Source organism: Pipistrellus hanaki (genome assembly GCF_964339955.1).
Source record: "Pipistrellus hanaki genome assembly, chromosome: 2".
Lineage (NCBI taxonomy): Eukaryota > Metazoa > Chordata > Mammalia > Chiroptera > Vespertilionidae > Pipistrellus > Pipistrellus hanaki.
The window spans coordinates 45,670,141-45,694,611 of NC_140504.1; the positions used below are offsets into that span (position 1 = coordinate 45,670,141).

At 36.3% G+C, this 24,471-nt stretch overlaps 1 protein-coding gene across 5 annotated transcripts in view; it reads right to left on the reverse strand.

Annotated features, from left to right (window-relative positions):
* FGF12 (fibroblast growth factor 12) overlaps window positions 1–24,471 on the reverse strand; it is a 504,156-nt gene that overhangs the window by 151,125 nt on the left and 328,560 nt on the right. For all 5 annotated transcript variants that reach the window (XM_084873520.1, XM_084873523.1, XM_084873524.1 and 2 more), the window contains one exon: window positions 24,343–24,446. In XM_084873520.1, the coding sequence (XP_084729646.1) occupies window positions 24,343–24,446 (104 nt within the window). The remainder of the gene's footprint in view (window positions 1–24,342; window positions 24,447–24,471) is intronic.

Genomic DNA, 24,471 nt, shown 5'->3' on the forward strand with positions numbered 1-24,471 from the left:
TAGGTATAAATGATGTAAATCTTAGCTTAGACACTGGTATTAGTGACTACTATCATCTTTGAGTAACTTATCATATTTATAATAAAATGATAATTACACCGGTCTGATCAACCTCTCTGGAATTTTACATGGATCTAACGACATTACAAACATTAAAGTTTCTTGAACGTAAATAAAAACAAGGCACCCAAAAAATTCACAGTCAGAAACATTTCCTGGATGCATGTGTTTGTTTATATAATCTCTACCGTATGAGAGGAGAAAAAAATAAGTTGGGAAATCCTGTATAAGTTCATCTGTCATAGGAGCCCCAATCTTCTCTGAGTCCCACCACCTCCATCAGGTATGTATGTATGTATGTATGTATGCATGCATATATATACATATATGCCTCAACACCCAGCTGAGAAACAGCATCATTTCTGAGAGGCATCATGTTAACCAGGGAAGATTATGCAAAACAAATACCCTCTGTGTAAGCAGAGAATGACATTTTAGAAAAGAGTTTTGAGTGCATATGTGATGAAAGGATTAGCTATAGATTGAGCCTATCCAAAGGTCTTGATGATAAGTGGAGCAAGTGAAAATGCAAAGGGATTTGTTTAGAATGTAAGGTAATGGGAGGCAAAGAAAGGGAGAACTTTATTTTTAAAAGATTGGGGCCAGGAATGGGGGAAAGAATTAGTAGAGGCAAAATGCACATTTATGGAAGGCCTAAAGAGTCTGTATGAGTGAGGGAAAACCTTTTATAACAGCAGGGAATTTTCTACAGACTTACAGAAACCACTACCAAATGGAATAAAAGCACATATAATAAGAACCCTGCCAGGAACACTCTCTGGTCTTCCTATATTATGGCTGTACTTAGCATGCACTCAGCTTATTGATCTAGTGCAAGCTACCCATTGAATCATAATAAATACCAACACTATTGTTGGGCAAGAGTAAAGGCAATGAAAAAAAATACATTTCTGTAGGTTTACTGTATATTAGAAAATCAAGTAAGCTAGTTGAATACACCAGAATCTACCGTCAGAGAGAAAATTAATCAATGTTTTAAATTAGAGCAATTTCAGAGAATTTCTAGCACAAGCTAACCAATACACATTAACCATGAATGATTTTTTGGTGGCCAGAGAGAGTCAAATAGTATTCAGTAAGAGCTAACTTAAGGCAAAAAAGTAATAAAAAAAAAATCACTTGCCCATGAATTATAATATCACATTTAAGGAGAGAGAAAGAGAGAAAGAGAAAGAGAAGAGAGAGAGAGAGAGAGAGAGAGAGAGAGAGAGAGAGAGAGAGAGAGAGAGAGAGAGAGAGAGAGCAGAGAAAAGAGAAGAGAAGAGAAGAGAGAGAGAGAGAGAGAGAGAGCAGAGAAAAGAGAAGAGAAGAGAAGAGAAGAGAAGAGAAGAGAAGAGAAGAGAAGAGGGAGCTCTAAATGAGGAAGAGATGAAAAAAATCCAACTCTAGATTTCTATTTTCTATCTGAAAAAAAGGTAGAATTGAACCAAGTGATTTATATGCTTTCTTCAATTTAAAAAAATAATAATTCTATAGTTTGTTCATTTATTTATTAAGTAATATTTATTAACTGCCTTGTGAAAAATCTGGAACTGGTTAATAAACTATGTAAACCATGATCACTTCTTATAGTGTTTAAATGTCTTCAAAAAAAGTAGATGAAAATGTGTCATATAATAAGTACGAATAATTTTGGCAAACACTTTAAAGCCTTTATTAGGTGTCAGGTATCATTCTTTGTGATGGAAATTATAGATAGATAGATAAATAGATAGACCATAGATACAAAGATAGATACATGGAAATTGATTGAGATAGAGATACAATAAACAGAGAAACAGAAAAACTAGTTTTATCCTCACTATGCTCGTAGCTTTAGATAAAACACTATGTGCCAATCCCTGCTAAGCAATTAACTTATATTCCCTGTGACTACAGATTGCAGAACTAGGACCTTTAAAAAGGCAGAGTAAGAAGAATATATCCCAATAATCAACTCCAGTATAAAATTCAGATAATAAAGTCTTCAATGTTAGAGATGTTTCAGCAAAGATTGGATTCTAATTTTGGTGAATTTTAGGGAAGATCCCACTGATCTGATGTAATTGACCTCTGTGATCATTTTTATTATCTAAGAGTCCATAATATACAAAGCCACAGTGGGAACAGTGCCAGATAGAAGATGTAGGACTGGTAGGTTAGGATGATCTCTCAGTACTGAAGGAAAATTAAAGTTACAACAATGAAAAGCCGGGCTTTAAGAGTTTTTGAGAGGCCGATTTGCAGAGATAAGGACACGTGGACTCCAGTGAAGTAGTGAAATAAATAACAGTGCTCAGAGAGTTACATTTACTGCCACACAAGATGAATCACGGCTCTTTGGGGAATGCGTTTTTGAAACTTCATTTTCCATTTTGGATGACTGGATCAGTCTTTCAAGAGTTTGGAATGTGGCCAGTTACTTCCCTCTGCACTTTTCATCTGAGACTTAAGGCCTGTGCAACTCCATTTTCCATTCTTATATAATGTATCTTAGGTGGTAGGGACTTAGCCTGTGTCTCTTTATTTTGTAAACAGTAAGGCACCAAAACCTTAGCCTGTTTATAAATATAGATTTGAGAATGAGAACCAAAATGTACAACTAAGAAGACTTAAGAAAGGCATCCTTTTTGTAATAAACTACTAGTCTATATGCCAAACGTATATATCATATATATTATAATAATAATGTCAAATTGCTATTGGGATAATGAATGAACAGATACCAGTAAAAACTTTCAAGAGTAAAAACCACACTCTGATAATATCCATATCAAAAACTAGTCATTGCCTGGCTGTGGTGGCTCAGTGGATCGAGCGCCATCCATGGACCAAGAAGTCCCAGGTTCAATTCCCAGTCAGGGCACATGCCCAGGTTGCAGGCTTCCTCCTCAGTAGGGGGTGTGCAGGAGACAGCTGATCAAAGATTCTCATCATTATGTTTCTCTTACTCTCCCTTCCTCTCTATAATCAAGAAAAAATATATATATATATTTAATAATAATAAATAACAATAAATAACAATTATATATATAATTTTAATTTAATATATATATAACAATTATATATATAATTGTTATATATATATATATATATAACAATTATATATATATAATTTTAATCATGCATTAAATCTTACCATTTGCAAAAGCATGGATGGACCTAGGAGGGTATTATGCTAAGGGAAATAAGTCAATCAGAGAAAGAAAAATACCATGTGACTTCATTTGTAACTCTAAAGAACAATATAATTGAATGAACAATATAAAGAACAATATAATTTCTGTTCAACAAAACAGAAATAGACTCATAGATACAGAGACTAAGGCAAATGGTTGCTAGACGAGAGGGAGCTGAGGGGAGTGGGTAAAAATGTAAAGGGATTGAGAAGTACAGATTGGGAGTTACAGAACAGTCATGAGGATGCCAAGTACAGCATAGAAAATATAGTCAACAATACTGTAATAACTATATGGTGCTGGGTGGGTATTGGAAGTATCAGGAAGAATACTTTATAAAGTACTAGGGGCCCAGTGCATGAACTTGTGAACCTTGAAAGAGCTGTGGGCCACAAGGCTGCGGTGGGCACAGGGATGGGTCTCGGCCCATCCTCTGCACCTCTGCCCAGCCCATCCTGCCTCGACTCCTTCGACTGCCAGCAGCCTGCTCTGGCCACCACTGTTCCCATTAGCTGCTGGCAGCCCCACTCACATCCCCTGACAGTGCAGAGTGATTGGGGCAGGTACCAGCAGCGGTTGGAAGCAGGAACTGATGCCCCCATTGCCCCTCAAGAGCAGAGAGATGTGGAAAAGCCCTCAGGGGGGATCAGGGCCAGCAGCCACTGCTCTTACTTGGTGCCAGTGCCAAGCAATCAGGACCAGTACTGGGTGCCAGCAGTGGGTGTAAGTGGTGGCTCTAGTGCTGGCTGTGGGTGCGAGTGGGGCTGGTGCCAGCAGTGGGTGCAAGCAGCAGCTCTGGCTCTGGCAGCAGGTGTGAGAGGCAGCTGCCAGCCCCCATCACCCCTCAGAAGCACGGGGAGGTGGAGAAGCCCTGAGGGGCAATTGGGGCTGGCAGCTGCACTTACACATGCTAAGCAATTGGGGCTGATGCCAGGCACCAGCAGTAGGTACAAGTGGGGCCAGCACCAGCAGCAGATGCAAGGGCTTGGTGGGACCACAGGAGCAAAGAATTTTCAGTAACCACCAGAAACTCACCCTGACGGTGACTGGTACCCTGGCTTGGTCTGGCGCCTCCACTCACCTGCTCTACCATCCTGCCATAGCTGATGTCCACCATGTTCCATGCTCTGTTGCCTGCTGCTGCTGCCCACCATGTTCTGCGCATGCCCCCTGATGGTCAGTGCACATCATAGCAACTGGTTGTTCGGTTGTTCTGCCATTTGGTCTATTTGCATTTTAGGGTTATATATATATATATATATATATATATGATTATCTAACCACTATACTATACATCTGACACTACTATAAAATAATACTGAATTTAAACTATAATTGATTTTTTTTTTTTATTTAAAAGAAAAATCAGGCATTGAAAAGGCATACAAGAAAACTCCAGGAAAAACATTCACATGTTACCTCAAATATTACCCAGGCACTCAAAACTGCCATGGTGTTAAACCAACTTGGAAGATAAGTGTCTAAGGGCAAAACAAACAATTTTAAATATCAAAGAAAAATTCAAACTAAATAAAGCCCTTTCAAATATTAAACCTGCGGCAGCAATCCATTTCACTTGATGGAGCACTACGGAGTAACTGGAGGTAACTCATTTTAAGAAATCAAATTAAGTGAATTTTAAGTATCTCAGCATTATACAATACAAAGTGTGTTAGGACATGCATGGGAAAATTTGCCCAAGGTCTGGCACCAGCTTGTGACATTAGGTAAATCTCTTAAGCCCCCGCAGCTTCCACTTGCTAATCCATAAACTAAGCACAATATTCCTTGCTGTTGCCTACTTCACAGTGGTAAGGATCAAATAAAACAATGAATGCAAACATGCATTGTAATCCGTAAAATACAATGTAAATATTGTCTTTCATTTATACAAATATTGCTTGCTTTTTTTTTTTTTAATTGGAGGATCACTCAATTTATTATGCAGGAAACAATTATTTCTGGGTATCACACCATTTGAAAGCAAAGGTTTAAACCATAAATTAACATATCAAATACATTACAGAAAACAAAATGCAAAGAGAAAAAGAAGAGAATAAAATAAAGAACCCTATGTAGCTGGTAATGGAAAAAAAGTGTGCCTCTATGATTTAGACCATAAAGGGAAAAACCTATAGTGGAAATCATAGCTTTTGTCCTTCTCACTTAGATTAGAATCCAAAACATCCAAGCTGATGTGGTTTTGAGAGTGGCTACAGCCAGGCCATAGACCTCTTCCAATAGAAGGTTAACCAATTGTAGAAATACACACCTCCATTCCTTCTGTAGAGGTACTGTGGGGGGATAATGTGATGGGAGAGTCTGCAAGAGACCACTAGGTGCAAATTTGAGAATAAATCAGAAACAGGCTTTGCTGTCTGAAGATTCTGATAAGATAGATATGGAGAGAAAAGTACAAACTGAACCTAAGGCAGAAAAAAAAACAGCTGAGAAAGAGAAGCAAAATGCTGTGGAAAGAAAAAGGTAGCATTGATTTCTTTAGTCTCAATAAGGAAGATTTGATGGTGGAGGTATACTGAATCTTAAAGGAAAACAGGATATTGATAAGCAAAGATGACAGAAAAAGACCTTAGGATTGAGTGCATGGATATATGAAATGGCTCAAAAAGAAAAGACAAAAAGAGAATGAAAGGAACACATGTCATAAAGGGAAATTAAATAGAACATGAAATCAAAGAGTTATGAAGGAGTAAAAATGTCAAAAGGCTTTGTAAGCCAGCCAAAGAATTTTGGATTGTATAGAATGGGTTACTAGAGTTCACTGAAAGTTTTGGAGGCATTAAGGTGATAGCTTACTTTTAAGGTGGTGAAAAATGCAAAACAGCATGGGCAACATAGCACATCCTTCCAGAGTGTGCAAAGGGAATATTTGGAAATAGAAGAGAACAGAGAACAGAGGTAATAAAAAAGTTATGAGGTTAGATAAACATAAGTAAAAACATCACATTATATTCCCACTATAATCAAAACATAAATAATAAAATTTTCATATGGTCTACTCTGAGATACACTGTGTCTTGCCAAGTGTTTTGACACTTAGGGGAAGTAGAAAGAAAATACTACATTTATTGGATGTTCATTATTGAACTGAGGGTATTAGCGATTATTTTATCTTTTAATATCCCTCTAACAAACTTATAAAGTAGATGTAATGCATTTAATTTAAAAGATGGTAACTTAAACTCAGAGACATTAGTCACCTAAATTCAACCAGCATCAAGATGGCAACTACAACCCAGTACAACTGATTCCAGACACTTCATACTATACCAGACAGCTGGACCAGCATGAAAAGTCTGCGGGGTTGGCATGCCCACATGGAATGTGAAGTGTCCAAGCAGAGACCTGAATGGCTACACAGAAATTGATCTTCAAATGTTATTTTAGGCTAAATTATATTGAAAGTTTTCAACTCTCTGAAAACTTCATGCATCCTGGTATTTGTTTTAAAGAATTTCTATTTTTTACCTTCTCCTTTTTCAGATGGACTGAATTAAACTATACAAGGCTAATGAGAGACACAATATTTAAAATGGTAAATCTTTTGAAAATAAAACCTTATCCAATTCACTGAGTGAAAAGTAATATTGATTTACCCAGCCATTGGCCTTGAAAACAGACATAATTAATGCTGTAATAAACACAAAAAAAGAGAAATGGTAAAGTAATTGTGACAATGCCATGAGATAAAAGCTGGATTAATAGCCATGTTTCAAAAAATAGACTTATATTATGACATGAGATGTGCTTGTTATGTCTAATAATGTTCAAAGGTGAAACAAGATCAACTGAGATGAGAAGATACATGTGGCCTGTCAACTGCATGTTATTTTCATTTGTTTGAGGTGATCTTCAAGTAATCCTATACAATAAAAGGCTAATATGCAAATCGACCAAACAGTGGAACAACTGGTGGCTATGATACACACTGACCACCAGGGGGCAGACACTCAATGCAGGAGCTGCCCCCTGGTGGTCAGTGCACTCCTACAGGGGGAGAGTCATTCAGCCAACTGCAGGTTTAGGGCTTCCATGCACCAGGCCTCTAGTTTGATCATAATACGGGTACAATAAAAATAAGTATTTAATGATAAAAATCACAAATGTATGTTACTTTTTAAAATATTTATATGGGTTTCAAATTCTGTAAAAGCCTATTTAAAAAGTCATGTTTAAAACTGCACAATAAGTTTCCAAAGGTATATAAAGAAGTAATATGCACTACTGCAAGGCACTAAGATGTGCATCACTAAATAGATAATTATATTTCTATACCTTTTTTTTTATTAAATAACCCTAAGATGCAATTTAAAGTTATAAATATTTAAGAAAATATCACAGAACATTTTAAAATTTAAACAAATAAAGCAAGAAAAAGTATATTTTATGATTTAAACAGATACCTATCTCAATGTAACACCTCATTAATAGATATGTATAAATTTTTAAAGCCCGGACAAAATTAATTTAAAAATCCAACTTGGTGCTTAAATTCAAATATCGCCAGTCCTAGCAAATATTAATCTTCCTTTCAAATTCCTCTCTCATAGCCGGTATTTTATGGACAAAATTAATGGAGTTTGCATGTGTAGGATACAGTTCACAATGAAAACACAAATTCTACTGTTTTCACTCCTTTTCCACTTTTGTTCCCACACCAGCGTATTAACATTTTGTCACACCTCTCCAATTGTGAAGAAATTCACACTTTTGTGCTACTTTAAACAAACAAAACATGTAATTCAATTAATGCATCATGAATCCATTAGGGAAAATAATTTTATTTACTTTTGAATCATGATTCAAATTGATATTAAATCATGATTAAATTGATATTTAAAAAGAATTATCACTTTTAATGAGAGCACTATAGAGATAAAATTCACATACCAGAAAGTTCACCCATTCAAAGTGTGCAATTCAATGGTTTTTATTATATTCACAGAGTTGCGCAACCATCATAATAATCTTTAGAACATTTCATTACCTCAAAGAGCAACCTCTCTCCCTTTAGCAGTGACCCATCCCCATTCAATACTATATAATCATTAATCAACTTTCAGTCTCCATGGAATTGTTTATTCAGGACATTTCATAAAAATGGAATTACACAATATGTTGCCTTTTGGGCCAGCTTCTTTAATTTAGCAATGTTTTCAAGGTTTAGCCATGGTGTATCATGTGCCAGTAGCTCACTCCTATTTATTGCCAAATATTCCATTATATGCTTATGCCATACTTTATTTATCCTTTCATTACTTGATGGACCTTTGCATTTTTTTTACACTTTTTGGTGATTATGAATAATGTTACTAATAGTATACATTTTTGTGTGTGTGTGTGTGTGTGTGTGAACATGTTTTCATTTCTCTTGGATGTATATCTAGTTGTGAAATCTATAGTTACCATATGACCTATTGCTGGGTCATATGGTAACTATACGTTTAAACTTCTAAAAAAAACTGCCAGATGGTTAGAAGGACTACATCCTTTTATAGTCCCACTTGTAGTGTATGAAGATTGCTTTTTCTCCATGTCCTCACCTACCCTTGTTATTATCTATATTTTTTTTTAGTGTGGTTTAATTGATTTACAGAAAGATGAAGGGAGAGGAATAGAGAGAGAGAAACATCAATGGGAAAAAGAAATATTGATTGGCTGCCTCCTGCGGACTCTCTGCTGGAGATCAAGCTCATAACCCAGCATGTGCCCTGACCAGGAATCTTGTGACCTCTTGGTTCAATGATCAACCACTGAGCAACACCAGCTAGGTAATGTCTTCTTTGGAATATATCTGTTCAGATTCTTCACACACTTTTAGTTGGGTTATCTGTCTTTTTACTTTTAGCTGTAAGAGCCCTTCATGTATTCTAAATGCATGTGCTTTATCAGGTCGATAGCTTGCCAACTTTTCTCTTCTCCCCTGTGTAAATTGTTCACTTCTATGATTGTGTCCCTTGAAGCATAAAAGTTTTAATTATGACGAAAGCAGACATTTATTTTTCTTTTGTTGTTTGTGCTTTTTGGTGTCATATCTATAAAATCACTGCCTAAACTGATGGCATGAAAATTTACCCCTATGCATCCTTGTAAGAGTTTAATAGTTTTAACTCTTACACTAGGACCCATGATCTATTCTGAGATACTTCTTTATATGTAGTGTAGGCTTTTTAAGTAATTTTTTGGCAACATGCTGTTTTTATTGAATTTATTTTGATGACATTGGTAGGAACATACAGTGGGAAATAAATATCTTATTCAAATAAATGGTGTTGAAAAAATTGAACAGATGCATATAAAAAAATGAAACTAGACCACCTTCTTACACCATACACAAAAATAATCACAAAATGGATTAAAGACTTAAATGTTAAACTCAAAACCATACAAATACTAGAAGAAAACATAGGTAGTAAAATCTTGGATATTTCTTGTAGCAACATTTTTTTTAATATATCTCCCCAGGCAAAGGGAATAAAATAAAAAATAAACAAATGATACTACATCAAACAAAAACATCTTTGCACAGCAAACAAAATCATCAACAAAATGAAAAGATAACCCCCATTGAATGTGAGAACACATTCGCCAATGATACATCTAATTAGGAGTTAATATCCAAAATTTATAAAAACTTATAAAACTCAACACCATAAAAACAAACACTCCACTTTAAAAATGGGCAAAAGACATGAATAGACGCTTCTCCAAAAAGGACATACAGATGGCCAATTGGCAACATGCTATTAATCAGACTTCAAGGTATTAAGACAATGCCAACAAAGTCTTTTTATTGAAATAACTAAGGAAGTTCTTAAAAATCCCTTAGGAATATTTGTGAAAAGAAAGCATTTTATTAAATAGCATACACATTTTTTAAAAAAAAAAAAATAACTTATTTCTGGATTCTATGTAAAAAGAGTCAAAATACCTGAATACTTGAACATAAATTTGTGATAAGAATTAATGCAAATTTTAAAATTAAAATTATATATATATATATATATATATATATATATATTATAAAAACTAACATGTATCATGTTTCTATAATCCTGTTTCCTTCTTTTAAGACCCTTAATAAGGTCAATCTTTCATTATGGTATGAAAGCACAGTGATTGTCCTTTTCCTCACTGATGATTAGGGCACCTATAATATTACTCCACTTGATATAAGTGAAAATAGTTTAAATCAAATAGATGAGCAAAATATAAAATGAATGACTATGAGAACTGGTGCTTCAGATGCAAGAAATATGACAAAAGGGGTGAAAACCAGAATAGTTTACAAACATTTTGTTCCTATGAAAGTGTTGCCCTTATTCTTCCCTCTGCTGGTATCACTTGTCCCCTGGATTAATGTCTAATTTTCTTTCTTTTCATTCTTTAGGTTTTGCCTGAATATCATCTCCTTAAACAAATTTTCATGGCAATGCTTTCTAAATTAATTTCCTCTATTTTTCTCTACTAGAGGCTCAATGCAAAAAAATCAGTGCAAGAAGTGGGCCTTTCTTCCCCTGACTGCCAACACTGGCTTTCTCTCTGGCACCCAGCACCCAAGCTGTCAGCACTGGCTTCCCTCCAGAGGCTGGAACCTGGGGCCCAGGCTCCTTCCTTCCTCGGGCTGCCTGTAGGCACCCAGGCCCTGGCCTGGCTTCTCTCTGGCTCCAGATTTGTCAGGAAGGTTGTCCAGAAGAGTCTGGTCTAAGTATCATATTACCCTTTTATTATCATATTATAGATTACAAAAATATACTTATTTCCTTCATAGTGCTAATGCTAAATTATAAATTTTCATATTTTTGTTTTCATGTCTTGTTCTCCCACTAAAAGGAAATGTTTTACATTTTATTTTCAACTAGAGGCTCGGTGCATGAATTCATGCATGGATGGGGTCCAGCCAGCCTGCCCTGATCAAGGCTGATCAGGATCAGGCTGGGCTGGCTGTGGGGAGGGCCTGCAGGTGGTTGGCTGGCCAGCCTGCCCCCTGTTGAATTCCAGGTCGAACTCCCAGTCAAGGGGACAATTGGCATATTAGCATTTTATTATATAGGATACCTAAGACAATGTATGTCACATTGACAATTCTAAATAAATAGGTAATCAAGTATTGGATAAATGGAAGCATGGAAAGCGTCAGATTCCTAGATTTTCAGGCCGCTCTCTAGAAACCACAGGCAAACACACCCATACAAAGTCAACGCGATGTCCTTTTCCTTTGTAGCTTTCAGTTCCCTCACTACTCCTTATGGTTCCCCACAGGAAGACCTTTTCATATTCAGTAAAATAGAAGAATGGAAGTTGAAGTAGTAATTGTTATTCATTTTCACCCCAGCTATAGAAAGAACTTTCAGAGGAAATATCTATCAATGTGCCATGAAAATTCAACAAGCAGAAAGCTTCTGCCTCCAATCTCAGGTGAGTTCTAATCCACATGGATATGAAAAAAACAAACAGGTAATCTATATGGCCTCCAGTTTCTTCTGAATTCATAAATTTTCACCTATTGATAGAGACTCAAAAGATTGTATGCAATCTAATGAGAAGACTACCTATGAATATCTATTCTTCAATCTGCTCCCTCTCCCTATCTCTTTCTCATCTTTTTTGTTGCTGTTATTGTTAATCCTCACCTGAAGATATTCATTGATTTTTAGAGAGAGTGAAAGGGTAGGAGAGAGGGCTGGGGATCAAACTGGCAACCAAGGAACCAAGGTACATGTCCTTGAACTCCCAACCCTTTGTTGTGTGGACTAATGCTTTAGCCACTGAACCATATGACATGAACAGTTGGTCCTGGGAAGTAAAACCATGTGAGGAAATTTTCAAATTACTGAGATTTTGTGCATATCATGACACCTCAGATGGCCCACTGAGTCATTTATAATAATAAAAGGGTAATCTGCTAATTATACTGGACATCCTTCTAGATGACCTACCAGACAAAGCCAGGGCTGCCAGGGAAGCCTGGGTCCTGGGTGCCAGAGGGAAGCTGGTGCTGGCAGCTGAGGGAAGGAAGGCCTATTCTTGCAAGAATTTCATGCATCGGGCCTCTATTATTACATAGCCATATACACAGGGTCATGTATAAAGTGACTACATATTTATTACCCATATCTTAATACAGGTCTTTTCTAAGAAGCAAATAGGCACTTTCATTAATCACCAAAACAAAACAAAACAAAAAAAAACATCAGGCATAAACTGGAACCATGACATATAGTTACCCAATGGGAGGCTAATGTTCTCAGTGTTCTCAAAATAAAAGTTCTTTCTAGTTGGAGGTGGCTGAAATATATGTCACTTTTGTCATATCTATTTCTAGGCATCTAATCCATTTCCCCACTTTAACTACTAGATTTAAATATTGTGTGCTATAGAAATAAACTTGAGGTGCATCATAAATGCAGTGGACCATAGACTTGAAGTCTCCTCAAAATATAGCACTCTGTGATCTGTCCCTGCCTGCCATTGCTCTCACTTGGCAGCTTAGAAAAGTGTTTTGTTTTTTAATGTTCTCTTTCACAAGGCTGTCTGTTCAAAGAGCCAATTTCCCTGCAGACCTGGTCATAAGACTGACCTGCCTGTGTTTCTCTGCTTCACCACATCTACATTCCACTCAAGTCTCAATTGAAAACCTTCTGATTTTCCCTTTGAATTCAGCACTCATAATTTCCTTCTTTTCCTGTCCCTGAAGGCTATGAGACTCATGGCCTGCCAACATATTTATGTAGTATATTTCACTCTAGCTGAGCAATATAAGGAAATAGAAGAAGTCCCCCAAAGTTGAAAAACTGGCTTATACTTGGTGGGAGGGGTGGTATTGAAGAAAGATTGATCCATATATTTTATTATTTTCTGTTATCACAAACCAAAAAACATATTTACATATAATAATCACTAATATTTTGCATTGGTTTTGGAGAGCAGGTAAGGGAAGGCAGAATAAGGACAGGGCCTCTGCTTGGGGAATCAGGCTAGACCAAGAAGTCTTGTAACGTCAGAACTCTTCTGAAGAGGGCCAGTGGCTAATCTTTCAGCAGGAACAACATGGAGAACATGGAGAGAACGAAACTTTGGCTCTCTTGGAAAATCTGACTACTCTGAAAATTACTTCATTTCTTTATTAGTTTATAAGGTTAAAGCAAAATATAACTCAAACTGGTTCATACAAGAAGGGGATTTATTAGCTCATGAAACTGAAAACTTCAGAGGTAAGGCTGTCTTCAGGTATGTCTTCATGTACTGCTTTAGAGGAGGTAAACAAGACCTGATTTCTCCATTTTTTCACCCAGACCTCCTGGCCTCTAAATGTTGGAATCATTCTAAGACACAATTTCTCCTTGTGCTTTTAAAGTGACTGTCATCCTTTTATCCTCTCAGCTCTAAATTCATTTGTTGCGTTTTTTTGTGTGTGTGTGGATGTGTTTTTAAAGGCAACTCTTTCAACAGATCAAGTCAAGTTTGGGGCCTGAAGCTAATTGGCTCTAATTAAATGAGAAATACTCAAATACTCTGTTACCAACCTTAAATGGGCAGGGTGGCTGAAGACATTGGATTAGGTAAACCAGTAGTCACTACTGAAACTAAGAGTAGAATTAACCCTAAATGAACTTCATGGATTGATGGTAAAAGACCAATTGACGATACACTGAGCATCTTCTTCAATGTAGATATTATTACTACTGCTGTTGCTGCTACTTATAGTTAACGCTGAGAGTGGACTAGGTATTAGGCAGTGCCAGGGCTTGACATGCATCATTCCATTTAACCCTCACTATAATCCTAGATAGCTGGCATTTTCATTATTATCTTCATTTTACATACAGGAAAACTGAGTCTGTAATGGCACTAAAAAAGTACATTACAGAGCTAGGATTTATTTCTAAAGCTCGCTTTCTTTTTTAAAAATATATTTTATTGATTTTTTACAGAGAGAAAGAGAGAGGGATAGAGAGTTAGAAACATCCATGAGAGAGAATCATTGATCAGCTGCCTCTTGCACACCCCCTACTGGGGATGCGCCCACAACCAAGGTACATGCCCTTAATTGGAATTGAACCTGGGACCTTTCAGTCCACAGGCCGATGCTCTATCCACTGAGCCAAACCAGTTTTGGCTAAAACTCGCATTCTTTTTTTCCTTTTCTTTTTTTTTAAATATATATTTTATTGATTTTTCACAGAGAGGAAGAGAGAGGGATAGAGAGTCAGAAACATTGATGAGAGAGAATCATCAATCAGTTGCCTCTTACACACCCCCTACTGGGGATGTGCCCACAACCAAGGTACATGCCCTTCACCAGAATCGAGCCCAGGACCCTTCAGTCCCCAGGCCGATGCTCTATCCACTGAGCCAAACCGGTTTTGGCTAAAACTCGGATTCTTAAATACTGTCTAATATTACCTAATTTGCTAATGAGTACAGAAATACAATCTAGAAATTTTGGATACATGACTATACATTGTCCTAATTTTTCAAAGGGTAATATAGAAAGTAAAAATATAAAATTTAGTACCATTTTCAAACGATTCAACTGAAGGTCCTCAATAGTGCTGCTCTTAGAAGCTTAATTCTGCTTTTATGTTTTAATGAAAAATATTATTACAAACACATATGCTAATTTGAATAATTAAGGCTAGCTCTGGAGCTAGAATATTAACATTTTCCAGAAGTTATAAACTTTTGGAATAAAACCAACACTACCTACAGCTGAAAACATCATAAAAAGATAAAAATGTATGCTTATATTATTCTTTCCTCACCAGAAGTATAACACTTGACCTGTTGATTCCTTCTAAAGAAAGGCAACATCCTATATAATAAAAGGCTAATGTGCAAATAGAAACGCAGAACAACCAGACAATTGAACAACTGGTTGCTATGACATGCACTGACCACCAGGGGTGACACACAGAATATGGCAGGCATTGGCTGCAGTGGGATGCTGGAGTAGGTGAATAGGATCGCCAGACCAAAGTGCGGTGCTGGTCATTGTCATCAGAGCGAAACTCTGGTGGTTATTGAAAATTCTTTGCTCCCATGCACCACAGTCCTGCCTGGTACTCACACCTGCTCCGGACACTGGCCCCACTCATACCGCTGCTGGCACTGGAGTCACCGATTGCACCCGCTGCTGGTGCCTGGTGCCAGCCCTGATCGCATGGCTTCATCCTTGGGTATGAATGGCAGCTGCCAGCCCCAATCGCCCCTGAGGACTGCTCCACCTCCCCTTGCTCCTGAAGGGTGATTGGGATAGCAGCTGCCACTCACATTCACTGATGGCACTGGCTCCGCTCGCACCCAAAACTGGTGCTGGTCCCAATCACACCACGCCAACAGTGGGTGTGATCAGAAATGTGCTGTCAGCCTGTGGGAGTGGTGTCAGCAGGAGTGGGGATGAAGTCAGACAAAGGACCAGGGGTCACGGTGAGAGGGGCCTGGCAGGAGTGAGGAGAACGGGCCAAGACCTGCCCCTGTGCCCACCACAGCCTTGGGGCCCACAGTTCCTTTCAAGGTGCATGAACTCATGCACTGGGCCCCTAGTAATTCTAATAAAATAATCATGTCACATGTTTGCAAAGAACAAATGCCAGATTCTTGGACTGGTAGGATTCCATATTTTCTTTATTTTTAGTTGAAAAGAATACTCCGCTTCAGCTAATTAATATATATGAGGATAAAAAGACAGAGATAAAGTAAGCACAGCCTGACTTTAAAAAGAAATGTTATAAAATTCAAGGAAACCACCAGTATATGGAAGAACAGAAATATGCAAATGACCTAAACTGAATATTAACAATCTAATTACTGAACCATAGTTGTGATTTGGCCTTTGACTTCTCTGTATTCTGGTGCCATTAACTTCCACATTCTATGATTAATTTGGCATTAATTGCTAAGGTGACCTCTTACTGTCCTTCAATATTAGGGAGTTTTTAGAGATACCACTTTTCCCAAGAAATAGTTTGCATATACCTCAAATTTCAGAATATTCCATGAGGGGTCAGTTGAGGAGAAAACTCAAATTCCAAAGCAAGCATTTTGTATGCCTATTCTAGATATACTTTAAAAATCTTCTATTTATTTTCAACATGGAGAGGAAATCTTTCACTGAGAGATGAACTCTAATGACAAGTGGCTTCACAAGAAAATGTCCTGGCCAATCTTTGCTTTTACCACACCTCTCTTTCAGAAGCTCTACTTAGTTAAAAAAGGAGAACATGACAATAATATAAAACTATAACACTGTATCAGCCTCAATGCAGAGAAGTCTGAACAATGTGATTCCTCTACCAAACTTCTCATATTTTAACAAGATAGTTATATCCTATTCAAAACTGAATGAGTTAAATGAGTTAGAAAGTGTGTGGAGTCACAATCAGGAAAAATATTACAAAACCATAAAGACCAGATGGCCAATGGAATATCACCAGAAGTAAATGGCACAAAATGCATCCATCAACAGAATCAACAAGATTTTAACAGGTCTCTATATCTGGTAAGTTTTCAGCACTGTGGGAGATATTGATCTATATTAGACATGATGCCCAACATCAAGAAGCTTGCATCTGACTGGATAAACAGGGCATAAATCTAACAAAATGAAGAAAAGAAATATACAGATAAATACCTTATGGAAGTATAAAATATGGAAGTTGTTTTTGGCTGCAGAAACAGAAAAATTGTATTGGGTCCTCAGTGATGGGAAATTTTGAAAATCCGTGACAGTGGGAAAGCAAAAGAAATTGGCAATAAAATAAAAAAGTACTTTCTCCTGTTGTCTACCTTGTGGGTATAAAATATCTTTTCCCTATAGCTCTTAATATTGATCTTTTCTTTTCTTCTCCCCGAGACACCCCTTCCATGTTTCTCAGTAATTCTTCATACAGTTTTTCAGTATAAAGTCGGAATCCTCTTGCAATCCTCACATTTCCTTCTCTTGCTGAAGCACCAGACCATAGAATTCTAAATGGCCCAAAGGATATGAATCAATCAAAACATTCTCTCGTTCTTATTATTACTGTTGCTTTAATGAAAACCATCATAAACCAGGGGACAGGCTGCCCTGGTTTTAAAGAATCATGCTTTTGACATTACATTGTAAAAATATAGACAATAGCACACCTTTAATTGTAACAGAAAATAGGATAAGCAATGTTGATTAAAGAAATGAACACTGAACTCTAAGTTCCTTTTTCTTGATTTATCTCACCTATACAGAATGAACTCATTTTAATCACTTAATTTCCCTCTTTCCAAGGTATAGCTTCTGTCACTCAGTAATAATTATAATATCAGAGTTATTGCAAAGCCAAATGAGACCATATTAAAGTTCAGGAAAATATTGAGAAACACTCCACAATGAAAATGTTTTCTTATAAATAAGCCCAAGGAGAGCACAGTATTATTAAAAGCTCATAGTTTGTTTGTTTTTAATATTTTTAAATTGATTTTAGAGAAGAAGGGAGAGGGAGAGAGAGAGAAAGAAATATAAATGATGACAGAGAATCATTGATTAGCTGCCTCCTTCCACCCTTACTAAGGATCAAGTCTGCAACCTGGGCATGTGACCTGACCAGGAATTGAACCATGACCGCCTGGTTTATGTAGGTTGATGCTCAGTCACTGAACCATGATAGCTGGGCAAAAGCTCATAGTTTTTGAAGTTATCACCTAGGTCAAGTTTTAGGTCTATTAGTCACTAGTATGGGCTCATTTAAGTAAACAACCTTAGTTATTCACCAATGGTTAGTAGTTAGTTCCTGTTTTTTCTCACAGTTTCTGTAACAATTAAATATAAATCTAAAAACTACTTAGAAACAATAAAAACTAAACATACTATATTATTTACATTAGCACAATCACTAATGCTGCTGATATGGCTATTACTATGTAGCTACTCTTATGACAACTTATAATATCACTTATGCATAAGAACATAGATTGACTTTAAAAAGTCATTTTAGCACTGATTAGCTTCAAGTATAATTGGAATGGATTAGAAGAGTGTTTAATAATAAAAATTCATGTTCATGTTATTTGAACTTTGTGTGTCCCTCAGTTGAAATAAAACATTTATTAGTTTACTAGAGGCCCGGTGCATGAAATTCTTGCATGGGTAGGATCCTTAGGCCTGGCTTGATTAACACCCCCCCTCCCGCCCCGGGCTGTCTAAGACATTATCAATATAATTGTTTTTAGTCTGTAAAATAAATAAATAATAATCATAGAAAAATAAACCTTTTCAAAACATTTTAATCATTAGCCACTGAAATGCCAGTGATATGTGTGCTAAGTGCATCAAACTATTTATTAAAAGATCCAAAATTTTAGCCTAGTTACAAATCCTAGGGAAATCAAAACTACAATGAGCTATATTATTCAATCCTGTTAGGATGACAACTATTTAAAAATAACGAGTGTTGATATGGAGAAATTGCAACACTGTACTTGCTGATGGGAATGCAAAATGATGCAGCTGCTATAGAAAACAGTATGGAGGTTTCTCAAAAAAATTAAAAATAGAAATATCTTATGATCTAGCAATTACATTTTCTGTTATATATCCGAAATAATAGAAGCAAGATCTCAAACAGATATTTGCATATCCATGCTTATTTCAGCACTATTCATAATACCCAACCTATTAAAATAATCTAAATGTCCATCAGCAAATAAATTAACAAAGAAAATGTGGTATATGCAAATAATATATTCCACCTTTAAAAGAAGGAAATCCTGTCATTTGTTACAAGTGAATTAACCTTAAAGTAAAATATGCTAAGTAAAATAAAATAGTCACAAAAAGATAAATACTGCATAATTCATTCTATCTGAGCTATCTAAAGTAGTCAAACTCAGAAACAGAAAGAAGGATGGTGTATGCTAGAAGCTGAGGGAAATAGAAAAGCGAGTTATTATTTAATGGGTATAGAGTTTCAGTTTTACAGCATGAAAAGTTCTAGAGATCTGTCATATAACAATGTGCTTATAGTTAACACTACCATAACATACACGTAAAAATGATGATGATGGTACATTTTACAATATGTGGGGGTTTTTTTAATCACAATAACAAATAAGAGGCATGAGTTCAAATTATAATGCATCTTCTCTGCTCCAAACAGATAGCAATGATGAATAAAATATAAAAGGGCTAATATATAACAAATTTATGTAATATGTAATTTATTACATATATGTACTTTATTAAAATACATTTCATTTTCAAAATTGAACTATCAGCTGTTGAAGCATGTGATTTAATACACACTGCCTTTATAATCATTCGAAATATGTGTATACATTTCTGGGGGACACCCTATATAAGGCCTATATGACAGCCATGACAAAAGCAAGCTAAGTACCTGCATAGGTTAGAAACACAAAGCATTGAGCAGGTCCCAGTTACAGGCCTACTGAGCTTCAGGTCCTGAAGGAGGCCTGTGACCCAGAATTGTGCTCTGCTCAAGTCAATGTCCACAAAAGCCCTCTGTGTACACTAGAGAGCCAGAGGCAGGCTACCATGGCACACTAGGAGCTGGGATCGTTTTTCCTGCTCCAACTTTTAAAAAGGCTTAAATAAAATATGCAGTTACTACTTTAGGCAAGAAGCAATGATAGATGTAGCCTCACAATGAGAGGACCTAGACCAACCTCACCCTAGCCCTGGCCTCCTTCTCCAACCCCAATGTTACACTTGGAGCCTTGAAATAGCTCTTAAAATCTTACTCTAAACTAGAGCCCCTGAAGGCTGGATAGAGACAATCAAAACATGGATAAGAAGTGAGAGCAGACCTCAGAGGAAGAAATGGATTTTGGACAGGAAAAGAGGGAGATATATGTGCCTGCAGATCAAAATTCCAAACACGTGGAGAACTCATTCTAAATTCTAACATAATCTGAATCCACTTCTAAAAATGGCAGCCAACAAAATCCACAATTGAAACATGAATTCATTACAAAAGAAATTAACCTTATGGAAAAGTCTGACAAAGTATTATAATAATGCTCAGAAAGATAAATGAGTTCATGAATGTTTTTTAAAAGAGTCAGATAATAAAAATAGGAGGCAATAAATCAGGAACAGGTAAATATTAAATGGAAACCATTAAACATCCAAACATGAAAATTGTAGTGAAATTACAAAACAGATGGCATAACATTTAGAGTAGATTAATTGGCAAGTTTTCCATGTAAGTCATTTAAGTATTGCTAGCACAAGAGACTGAAAACATGATAAATAAAACATATATGGGTTGAGAGTTTAAATTTTCCAAACTGGAAGAACTATGTTTCTTTGAATTAGAAGGGAATGCTGAATTCCTAATAAAATTAATTAAAATAAATTCACAAGTAAATATTATTATAGAGAACTTGCAGAACATTATGTATAAAGAAAAAAACACCTTTTAAATTTCCCATATATTAGTAGGTTACCAAGGAAATAAAAAATATATTAAATTGGAAGCACACTTGGCATGGTCAGTAACATGCCAGAAGTCAAGGCCGTATATAAATATTGGTCCAGTTCTAATTGTATAACTATCTGAACTACAATTCAAGAGGAAAGGTGAAAGGAAGCCATTTTCTTGGAAGCAGAATGAAGTGAACCCTAGCACACAAAGCAAAGTTTTCAGTTAGAAGAAAACTCAGAGGGGCCAAATTTGATACAGACAAACTGAAACAAAAATGATATGCATAGAATTTTTTTTAAAGATCGGCAAGTGTAACTATCAGCTATAGAATAATAACCTATCATGATTAAGTTTAACTATGAGCTGTAGAATAATAACTTATCGTGCATATGACTTCATTTTAAAGTATAACTAATCAAATTGCCAAGAAGGGTGGTGGTGCTCACTGAGCAAGAAAACATGCTCAGATCTGTCAGCTGTATGGAAGAACAGAAACACTGAAAATATTTAGCAAACTATCCACTTATGTGTGTGTGCATGTTAAAAATAAGGGTAAATCATTAAAGAGGTAGAATTATAACCTTCCTTTACAAAGTAGCAGAAAAATTTAAAAAATGTTTCAATAATGTAAGGAAATAAAGAAAAATATGGAAGCAAAAAAAAACTATAATGATACAAACAAATACGGATGCATTAACAATCTTATTAAATACATAAAGATGAAAGTCACCTATTAAAAAATACATTTTCCAGAATGGATCTTTAAAGTTTAGTTTTACATTTCCTAACATCACTCTGTCTTTCTCTCTCCTGGTGAGAGGAAAGTTAGAAGTAAGAAGGGAATTAATTCATGTCTAAAAATGAATACAAACTAGGTAAATGGCACTAGATAAATGATACTGTTTGTGCATTTCTTTTGAATGCTCTGTATGTTTCTCTAGGACATCTTGGGTCACACAGCCCTCTCTCCTTCCCCATCGGCCTTTCCTGGTATGCCCAACTACACTGTTTCACATAAAGTAGGAAACTGCTTTTCAAATAATTTCAAAACTCAATATATACAAAAACACCCAGAACAGCCTATGTTAACAGCCTGCTTTAACTCACTACAGGGCTCCTGGCTGCATTAGTGCTCTCCTGCTGAGGCAAACCGCACAGACAGCAGCAGTATGAAGTTGATAAAGCCTTGACACCCAGTTCTTTTTCAGGTCTGCCTCCCCCATACTGGTCCATTTTAACCCTATTACAGTATCTTAGACCTATACCTCTGTTTAAAATTTAAATTCAGCATTTACTCCTATTGGTCCTATCCAGAAAGAGGGTGATTTTGAAAGGAGGAGGCCTGATGATTAATGCCAGTGATGCCATGCTTATACAGGAAAACTGCTCCCAGTAGCCTGGCAGGACCAAGGGAAAAGCATTGCAATTCTTGGTATAAGGCAGGTTTCATTTAAGTGAAGAGGAAAACTGAAACTCTAGGTACCTCAAACAGGTAACTCAGCAACAGCTGACTACTGGCTTTACTAAGGCATTATTAGCTCCTTTACAAAAAATAAAAAAAGCACCTACAGTATGATTCTCTTGGCAAGAATTTCTTAAAATTTCCTCTGATGAGCTCAACCCATGAATCTCTGAAAATGCTGCAGAGTATAAAGGTTAGTCATCTCCCACTGAAAACCCAGCCTCCTCCCAGGAACTCTGGGATTGCATCCAAAAGGGTGACCCCTCCACACTTCCGTCTCTTACACATTCACACACACACACACACACACACACACACGATCTTATACAAGTGCCTCCTGCCTATACTACCACTGCCAGACTCTCTGTGTTTTTCCTTCTCCCAGACCTTTGGAAATTACTCTGGTCCAGAGAAATAAACTCTACAGCTTCTATGGAACTACAACCTGAATTACAGCCTCATAAATAAATAAATAATCACCTTCTAAATATAAATATGAGCGTAATATACCCTACTTTTAGCTGTTGACCTGATTGATGACTGATTAAATCCTTAAATCATATTATCCTAGGATCATCTCCATGCTTTAGTTTGTAATACATTCATTTTTTTTTAAGTTTAAGAAACTAAAATTATTTTAAATAAAAGCCTGTTATCTTTCTTTTTTTATTTTCATTTTTACATTTAAAGCACAGACTCACAATAACTGGACATTAAGAACTGTTAGAATTATGGCACACCAAGAGTGAGAGCCCACTGTTTTGACCAAAATATATATTTACCTTTAAGTATTGTTTTGAGTAGAAACTGTTAAAAAATGTATATGTATACATCTAGTATATAAAAGCATATTTAGATCTAAATATGTTGAACAGTAAAACAGTAACTTTAAGGATTCTAATATGGCCCAGCCAGTGTGGCTCAGTGGTTGAGCATCAACCTATGAACTAGGAAGTCACGGTTCAATTCCCAGTCAGGGCACATGCCTGGGTTATGGGCTCAATCCTCAGTATGAAGTGTGCAGGTGGCAGCTGATCAATGATTCTCTCTCATCACTGATGTTTTTCTCTCCCGCTCCCTTCCTCTCTGAAATCAATAAAAAATATATTCTAAAAACAAATTCTCCTATGAATGACAGATATATTACTAATATCAAGCTTAATATACCAGAGATTCATTTAACTGAAAAAGTTTAATGGCAGTTATCCAATAATTGATTTAGTATCTTGTAGGCATAAGTGAACTTCCTGAATAACCTGGTGTTATTTACTGAGAACACAAAAAGTAAGAGTGGAAATCTGTAACCATGATTTTCAAGGATATTTCTTCTTGAACTACAAATAGACAACTCCCTTTTAAGAGAACAGAAATTATATATACACAAAGTTCCGTGCAGCCACATTCTCTCTCAATGCATAAATTATTATCTTGAGATTGAGATAGGCATCAGAATATCATTAACTTCTTTATAACATGTCAGTGCTGATAATGTAGCCACTGATGTTACCTAATTTTATCAACTTCAGATTTAAAAATAACATTAGACAACATTATTTTAAAGGTCAGAAATTCATTCAAAGAGAGGAGGCAATTTGCCCAAATGGATAACTTCAGAGTAACTGAATGCAAATTAAACTTAAATGTCCCAGCCCTTAAACCAGAGCTCAGCGCACGTATTCACATTACCTTCAAAGTGACCAGTTACCCCAGGAAGCTGACCCATTAGGTACTGCACAGATTTTATTAAATACAACAGAAGCATAATCTATTTTCAAAAGTCTTCCTCCGTCGACAGAGAAGACTCCCAGACAAACTGAAGAATATAGCTTCCCAAACCATCCTCTGTGCTTGAAGAAGAGGCAACAGGAGAAAGGAAAAATGACTCACCTCTTATATTAATCAGAAAGGTAAAATTCAAAAAATAGATTATCCTCCAGAAGTGGAAACTAGATGAAGAGAATTTACATTGCACAAAAGCAACTAGCTCTTTCTCAACAGGACAACATTTGTAACATTCTGAATTATAAAATATTCATAATAACCCTGACATACTGGCTCAGAGAATATAAAATTATGTCAACTGCCACTTTTTCCCCCTGAAATAATGGAATGATGGTCACTCCAATGCCAGTTTAAAAACATACACACACACACACACACACACACACACACACACACACACACACGAAAAGGGACTTACTGAGCTGTAGAGATAGCCTTCACCATTCATGGCCACATAGAGGCTGGCCTTCACCCCTTGGATGGCCACCACACGCAGGCCCACGGGAATTAGATTGAAGAGAGCTAGAAAGGAAAAAGACAGAGGAAA